The sequence below is a fragment of the Camelina sativa genome, chromosome 14, assembly GCF_000633955.1.
Source record: "Camelina sativa cultivar DH55 chromosome 14, Cs, whole genome shotgun sequence".
Taxonomy (NCBI): Eukaryota; Viridiplantae; Streptophyta; class Magnoliopsida; order Brassicales; family Brassicaceae; genus Camelina; species Camelina sativa.
In genome coordinates, this window is record NC_025698.1 from 8,176,900 (window position 1) to 8,184,769 (window position 7,870).

The following is a 7,870-nucleotide window of genomic DNA, read 5'->3' on the forward strand; positions in this document are numbered from 1 at the left end:
GTCCACTAGTTCCATAGTTTGAAGCTGTACGGTGGAATTTGAGGCTTTAAACCATGGCTGACAATTTAGAGAAACCATTGCTGGATCGTGATTCTTTCGATAGAAAAGGAATTGACTTGGTACATTGATTAGTCATTCCTTAAGTTTTGATTCAAATTCTTTGATCCTTTTGTGGCCTAATGGTTTTGATGCTTGAGCTTGACAGGGTACATTGCCATTGGAGGAGGTTTTTGAATACCTAAAAACATCGCCTAAGGGGCTTCTATCTGGTGTTGCTGAAGAAAGATTGAACTTATTTGGTCCTAACAGACTTGAAGAGAAACAGGTAATAAACAGCTTATCTTCAAAGTGTCTCTCTCTCACTCTCTCTATTGCATTCTTGCCAAGTACAAAAGAGAAGCTTATGAGTTCTGAGATCTTCTCTTTGATGCATAATGTCATGAATTCATCTATGTTATTTCTGTACGTAAAGTTGTGGTTTTTTTACAGTGACTCTTGGATAATATGTGGATGCTGTGCTAATGCTATATTGAAAACAATGATGCAGGAGAACAAGTTTCTGAAATTCCTAGGTTTTATGTGGAACCCATTGTCATGGGTTATGGAAGCTGCAGCATTGATGGCCATCGCCCTCGCTAATAGTGAAGTAAGACAATCAGAGTTTTCATTCATGTTTATCAAATCGTTTCTCTTCTTTACTATGTCAATATACTACTTGAAACTCTTGGTGATAATGGTATTTACAGAGACTGGGTCCTGACTGGGAAGACTTTGTTGGAATTGTTTGCCTTTTACTGATCAACGCAACAATCAGCTTCTTTGAAGAAAACAATGCTGGCAATGCTGCTGCAGCTCTTATGGCTCGCTTGGCTCTAAAGACAAGAGTATGGTTCTTTACCTGATGCATTTTGACTCCACTGAGCCAAAATGGCAAAGCTAGCTGCACTATCGTTTCTATATTACCTTTAATTTTATTTACATACGCCTCTTATAGGTACTTAGAGATGGACAGTGGCAAGAGCAAGATGCATCTATCTTGGTACCTGGTGATATAATTAGCATAAAGCTTGGGGATATCATTCCTGCAGATGCTCGTCTTCTTGAAGGAGACCCCTTGAAGATTGATCAGGCACTTACTTGCATCCCTTAACTTTTACTGTACTATGTAAAGACTTTATTGTTCACTTATCGATTTATTTTTCTCTGACGCAGTCAGTGCTGACTGGAGAATCACTACCTGTGACCAAGAAGAAGGGTGAACAAGTCTTTTCTGGTTCTACTTGTAAACAAGGTGAAATAGAAGCTGTTGTGATAGCAACTGGAGCGAGCACCTTCTTTGGAAAAACAGCACGCTTGGTGGACAGCACAGATGTAACCGGACATTTTCAGCAGGTTCTTTGCTGTTCATTCTTTCCCAGTTTCAGGATGCTTTGAACCAATTGTACTCTTAATATGGTGATATACACTTTGCAGCTTGCAATAACATGATTTTATATTATTTTGACATGTATTCTTCTAGGTTCTTACAGCAATAGGAAACTTCTGCATTTGCTCTATTGCTGTTGGAATGGTTCTTGAAATCATTGTCATGTTCCCTATACAACATCGTTCCTACAGAGTTGGGATCAATAACCTTCTTGTACTACTGATTGGAGGGATACCCATTGCCATGCCTACTGTACTATCTGTCACACTTGCTATTGGGTCTCATCGACTTTCTCAACAGGTAACAAATCTTGGTTTCATTTCTCTTTAGTATATAATTATAATAATAGTGTGAATTGAGAGGAGTTCTACTTTTATGCTGCTGAATGCAAAAGGAAATCCTTTTTTTGTTATTCTTGTAAACAGTTTGCGAGCAATAATGTATTTCTACTTGTTTGAAAAGGGTGCCATTACGAAAAGGATGACCGTAATAGAGGAAATGGCTGGGATGGATGTACTCTGCTGTGATAAAACTGGAACCCTTACATTGAATAGTCTTACCGTTGATAAAAATCTTATTGAGGTACTTATAGTCATCATATAACTTGAATTTCAAGTTCAAAGAGTACATTTCAAAACAGTTGCCTTCATGTTCCTTGTTTGTTCTCTGTGTTCACTATCTTGGTGTTTAAATGTGAAAATTCATCTGCACAGGTTTTCGCCGACTACATGGACAAGGACACAATTTTGTTGCTTGCAGGCCGAGCTTCACGACTAGAAAATCAGGATGCTATAGATGCAGCCATTGTTAGCATGCTTGCTGATCCTAAAGAGGTAGAGATACTTCTCTTGAAATGAACAATCTATTATAAGACTATTGTCACTTGCTATATAGTTTTTCTCATACAAAAGTTGTTTATCTGTAGGCACGTGCAAGTATTAGAGAAATTCATTTCTTGCCGTTCAATCCTGTGGACAAACGTACTGCAATAACATATATTGATTCAAATGAGAGATGGTATCGTGCTACCAAAGGAGCTCCTGAACAGGTAGCTAAGTATAATCACCCTATTCTTTTGTTCTGTATCCATAAATAAAAAACATCACTATCTGTACTATATTATAGGTTCTAAGCTTGTGTCAACAGAAAAATGAGATTGCGCAAAGAGTTCACGCCATCATTGACAGATTTGCAGAAAAAGGTTTGAGGTCTCTTGCGGTTGCTTATCAGGTAACATAATTTTCCTCTCCCTTTCTCTCTTGATCTGGTTACAACTGTACTTTTGACGAAGAACCTTGCAATGACATTAGTTACTCTAATCCATTGAATCATTTTAACGATTGGTTCCAGGAAATTCCAGAGAAAAGCACCAATAGTCCTGGAGGACCATGGAGGTTCTGTGGTTTGTTGCCACTGTTTGATCCTCCAAGGCATGACAGCGCTGAAACCATCCTTAGAGCTCTTAGCCTTGGAGTTTGCGTTAAGATGATCACTGGTAAGCCTTAACCTTAACAAATGAAAGCTAGAATCTTTCTTAAACACCTATCCTAGAGCATGGCCCAAGTGAGACACATTGGTAAAACTCCGAGAAAATGAGTGAAAAGCTAATGATAAGTTTGGACAAAAATGTAGGAGATCAGTTGGCCATTGCAAAGGAGACAGGCAGACGTCTTGGAATGGGAACCAATATGTATCCCTCTTCCTCTTTGTTAGGCCACAACAACGATGAGCATGAAGCCATACCAGTGGATGAGCTAATTGAAATGGCAGATGGATTTGCTGGAGTATTCCCTGGTCATGATTACAACACAACTCTTATTTCTACCGAGTTTCAGATTTGCTCTCATTTCTGATCCTCAATCGTTTGTCTCTAATGTTACAGAACACAAGTATGAGATTGTAAAGATTTTACAAGAAATGAAGCATGTGGTTGGAATGACCGGAGATGGTGTGAATGATGCTCCTGCTCTCAAAAAAGCTGACATCGGAATAGCTGTCGCGGATGCAACAGATGCCGCAAGAAGTTCTGCTGACATAGTACTAACTGAGCCTGGCTTAAGTGTAATTATCAGTGCTGTCTTGACCAGCAGAGCCATTTTCCAGCGAATGAGGAACTACACAGTTAAGTACTAAAGATATGGTGTCAAAACTATCATCTGATTCCACATAGCTAAAGATAAGCAAATTCATATTTTCAAGTAGTTTGATGAAATTCTTAATTTGCTTATGTTTTTCTCTGAATTACTGACTAATCTGTATGAATCTGCAGGTATATGCAGTCTCTATCACCATACGAATAGTGGTAGGGAGCTAACTCATGTCAGTTAAGTTACTTCTACTTGAACTTTCTCATCTTATCATTGTTTCCTGCAGCTTGGTTTTACACTTTTAGCGTTGATATGGGAATACGACTTCCCACCTTTCATGGTTCTGATAATCGCAGTACTCAATGACGGTAACCTTTTAATCAATAGCTTCATGTTAATGTAGGAAAATTAATATTAGCATTTTCAAGCTAAGTGCTCTTGTATATCTCCTACGCATCAGGGACAATCATGACTATTTCTAAAGATCGAGTCAGGCCATCTCCTACACCCGAAAGTTGGAAGCTCAACCAGATATTTGCGACTGGAATTGTCATTGGAACTTACCTAGCATTGGTCACCGTCCTCTTCTACTGGATCATTGTCTTTACAACCTTCTTTGAGGTATCTTCCCATCGGTCAAAGTAAGTTAGATTTTGCTTTCTAAAAAAGAATGCATACCACTGACCATCCCTGGATCTTTAATGGCTGCAGAAACACTTCCATGTAAAATCAATCGCCAACATCAGTAAACAAATTTCATCCGCTGTGTATCTCCAAGTGAGCATCATCAGTCAGGCACTCATATTTGTAACACGTAGTCGAGGCTGGTCATTTTTCGAACGTCCTGGGACCCTCTTGGTTTTTGCCTTCGTTCTTGCTCAACTTGTAAGAATTCGCCATCCTTCACATGTTCCATCACAGAATGCTATATATGCATACATAGGCAGCTGCGCTAACATTAATTTTGACTTGTCAATTCATGTACACAGGCAGCTACATTGATTGCTGTCTATGCCAATATCAGCTTTGCTAACATCACCAGCATTGGATGGGGATGGGCAGGTGTTATATGGTTATACAGTCTAATATTTTACATACCTCTAGATATTATAAAGTTTGTCTTTCACTACGCATTGAGTGGAGAAGCTTGGAATCTTGTATTGGACCGTAAGGTTAGTGCATGTTATGTCCTCTGCTTGTTACTGAGTCTCAGATATATACTCTGCATTTATTAAAGGCGAAAATGTTGGTTTGTCTTGTAGACAGCTTTTACTTATAAGAAAGATTATGGGAAAGATGATGGAACGGCTAATGTAACCATCTCTAAGAGAAGTCGTTCTGCAGAAGAAGTCAGTGGAAGTGGCGCTTCTTGGATCACTGAACAAACCAGGAGGCGTGGAGAAATTGCCAGGTTCTCTTTGGTCTGTACAGCTATTTGAGTATTCTCTTTCCATTTGACATACTACCAGAACCGTTTCTGATCCATGAAAATGACTATATTTTTTGTTCATCTTGTAGGCGGCTTGGAGAGGTACACTCGGCGTCAAGCATTTAGAATCGGTGATCAAGCTCAAACAAATTGACCCAAAGATGATCGGTGCAGCTCACACCATTTGAATGAAACACTCATGATTTTTCCCTAACTCAAAATTTACATAAAGAGGGATTCATATAATCTGTAGTAGTCTATATATACTATAATGTTGTTTTCTGGTGATAGCAGAAATTTCACCTGATCTAGTCTACGGTTGAGCACTTGAGCTCAGTTGTAAACCATATATGTAGTAGGTGTGGCAATAAACTTGTTATAACTCTTCACCACTTTGGTTACTTGCATCAAGAAAATCTTATAATTTACAATCAAAATGCAGAAAAAAATGAAGGGAATTTAGTAAATTTCTCAAAAATGAATAAAGACAACGATGAAGACGACGAGGAGAAGACGGTTACGTACGCCGTGAGGTTGCCTAACGGATCTCTCAAATTCTCCTTCAAGTTTGGTGAGAAATACACTTTTGGATCTTCGAGTGCTCCTCACGCTCCTGTTCCATCGGCTCTGGATCACAAAACCATGGATTAACCCGTTACCGCTTACCCGCCCGAATTTGGTGCTCCGGTTGCAAACCCTCCTCCACCCGCTGGTTCTTCTTCCGGATATCCACCACCGGGACATGACGATAAGCACGGTGGTGTGTATGGATTATCCACAACAAGCTGGTGGTTACCCGCCATCTGGACCCGGTGGTTATCCGCCACCTGGTGCTTACCCGCAGCAAGGAGGTTACCCGGGGTATCCGCCACCGCAACAGGGTGGATATCCGGGTTATCCGCCACAGGGTCCATACGGTTACCCGCAACAGCAAGGGTATCCGCCTCAGGGTCCATATGGATACCCGCAACAACAGGCTTATGGTAAACCGCAGAAACCGAAGAAGAGTGGTAAGGCTGGAATGGGACTAGGTCTTGGGCTTGGAGCTGGTTTGTTGGGTGGGTTGCTTGTTGGTGAAGCTGTTTCTGACATTGCTGATATGGGTGATATGGGTGACATGGGTGGTGATTTCGACTTCTGATTGCTTATGTTATAGTTTATTAGGTTTCGTTTAACTACTACTGCTCTTCTATGTTTTTCGTTTAATGAATCATGTGAAGAACCTGAGAGAGATCAAGTTTTATCCTGTGTGAATTATGTGTTTGGTTTCTTTGTTTTCTTCTAATGAATGTATTGAACGCTTATGCTTTTTCTAATCACTAGCTGTTGAATAGATAGTGCTCTGTATATTCTCTGTTCCGTGGGAAAAGGTCCACCATATATTCGTCTAAGAACAATGTAATCACAAAAAGACTTATTACTAGTAAGAAGCCTTACTTGGTGATATTCAAAGCCTGAGTAGTTGAAGTAATTTTCAGGAATGACAAAAGGAACATTCTTCTTAAGAAATCTTTCACCGGTTATAAAAGCTTCCAAAAAGTTCAGTTATTAGCCCAATACCATCTCTTTGTAGAATGATAAAACTATCTCAAAATCTAAGATATTAGTGTCAACTTTTTACATATCTAGCGATCCTTAAAAAAATTTAAGAGAACAGAAAAAGATGAAATAACCAACAACTGCAAATCCAATTGCTCTAAACCAGTCAATAACCGACTCAAACAATCTACAATCACCTGAACTCTATAACTCATGAAGATCATCTTCATCGTCGTCTTTACTCTCTTCACCGGTTATCTCCAAGACATGGGTACACCCTTCTTCATTTTCTACTACAATGTGGAAAAGAAAGACATGAGAAGAGTAAGGATCCATGGAATTGCGGACAATGAGGAGTTTCGGCGCCAATATGGACTCGTAGACGGTCCGGGCGTCACTATCTCACCCGAACACATTGAAAGGAGNGCCCCAAAAACAAAAGAAACCCAGTGAGAATCGATCAGTAATCATGCTCAGGACCTTAATTATGTAAGAGAGCTTGGAAGACTCTTTTCTTTTTCGTTTTTTTTCCTTCTAATAATCGATATTTAAGCGTTGGCTTTTGAACACCAAGCAAACTTGTTTGTGGTTATCTTACCACTGATGATTTGCATTTTCTGACATTTGTTTTTGTTTTATTGTTGTTCATATTTTGTTTGTTTTTCTAGTTGCTTTGTTTTTTTTTTTTGCTCAGAAGGTAAATTAATATATGCGCAAGAGAGAGCTTGGAAGACTCTGGTTTTTTACACTGCTTTTTAGGAGCTCCCACACAACTATACTTCTGAACAAGCTCAGTCCCTATAACCCGAATAAAAATATGATGCAGTCCTGTTAGCCACGGCTTTAGCCAAGAGAGTTTTACCGGTTCCAGGAGGACCATAACAGAACACACCCCTACCTTTAGCCTAGAGAGTTTGACCCTGCATCGTTTCGTCAGAGTGGGTAAAAAGATTAAATAATATTCACCCCTTTTAGTTCCTGTGTGATCAAATATCACCCCCTCGTTCAATAACTGCTAATTTAGCCCACGTTCCGTGTTCAATAATCTTTGGTTTACAATTACATGTTTCAAAAGCAATCAAGCTGTTCCGAGAGTTCTCAAGGAAAAAAAAAAACTATAGTTCACCGGCACAAGAACAAAATCGTCGGAAGAGAATTAAACTCGCCTATTCTATTATAATACAGGTAAAGAAGAAGAACCATGGAATCAGAGACAAGATGAAAGTTAAACGAATGTGTTTACTTTTTTATTCATTTTCAGCTATGAAGTTTGGTTCTTCGCCTCGACAGAGATACTCATCGCACATAGATGAAGTTCCCCAGTCTTTTCTTAGCCGCAAGATATCCTCTGTAAAAGTAGAACCCGATGCTCCAATGAAGACACTGGAC

At 39.4% G+C, this 7,870-nt stretch overlaps 2 protein-coding genes across 3 annotated transcripts in view; both read left to right on the plus strand.

The window, feature by feature from the left end:
- LOC104740417 (ATPase 10, plasma membrane-type) overlaps positions 1–6,289 on the plus strand; it is a 7,437-nt gene extending 1,148 nt beyond the window's left edge. Inside the window, exons 3-22 of one of the 2 annotated variants that reach the window (XM_010460996.2) lie at positions 206–325; positions 548–646; positions 747–884; positions 995–1,129; positions 1,213–1,392; positions 1,520–1,726; positions 1,889–2,008; positions 2,140–2,259; positions 2,352–2,474; positions 2,552–2,656; positions 2,777–2,921; positions 3,059–3,220; positions 3,309–3,547; positions 3,696–3,728; positions 3,800–3,881; positions 3,974–4,134; positions 4,225–4,398; positions 4,503–4,685; positions 4,776–4,934; positions 5,032–6,289. In XM_010460996.2, coding sequence (XP_010459298.1) covers positions 206–325; positions 548–646; positions 747–884; positions 995–1,129; positions 1,213–1,392; positions 1,520–1,726; positions 1,889–2,008; positions 2,140–2,259; positions 2,352–2,474; positions 2,552–2,656; positions 2,777–2,921; positions 3,059–3,220; positions 3,309–3,547; positions 3,696–3,728; positions 3,800–3,881; positions 3,974–4,134; positions 4,225–4,398; positions 4,503–4,685; positions 4,776–4,934; positions 5,032–5,130 — 2,784 coding nt within the window. In that variant the 3' untranslated portion in view covers positions 5,131–6,289. The remainder of the gene's footprint in view (positions 1–205; positions 326–547; positions 647–746; positions 885–994; positions 1,130–1,212; positions 1,393–1,519; positions 1,727–1,888; positions 2,009–2,139; positions 2,260–2,351; positions 2,475–2,551; positions 2,657–2,776; positions 2,922–3,058; positions 3,221–3,308; positions 3,548–3,695; positions 3,729–3,799; positions 3,882–3,973; positions 4,135–4,224; positions 4,399–4,502; positions 4,686–4,775; positions 4,935–5,031) is intronic. The other variant, XM_010460998.2, reaches the window with a different exon arrangement.
- LOC104743353 (protein SRC2 homolog) lies at positions 5,685–6,083 on the plus strand. Its single transcript, XM_010464448.1, has one exon. It carries the CDS (start codon positions 5,685–5,687, stop codon positions 6,081–6,083), a length of 399 nt encoding a protein of 132 aa, XP_010462750.1.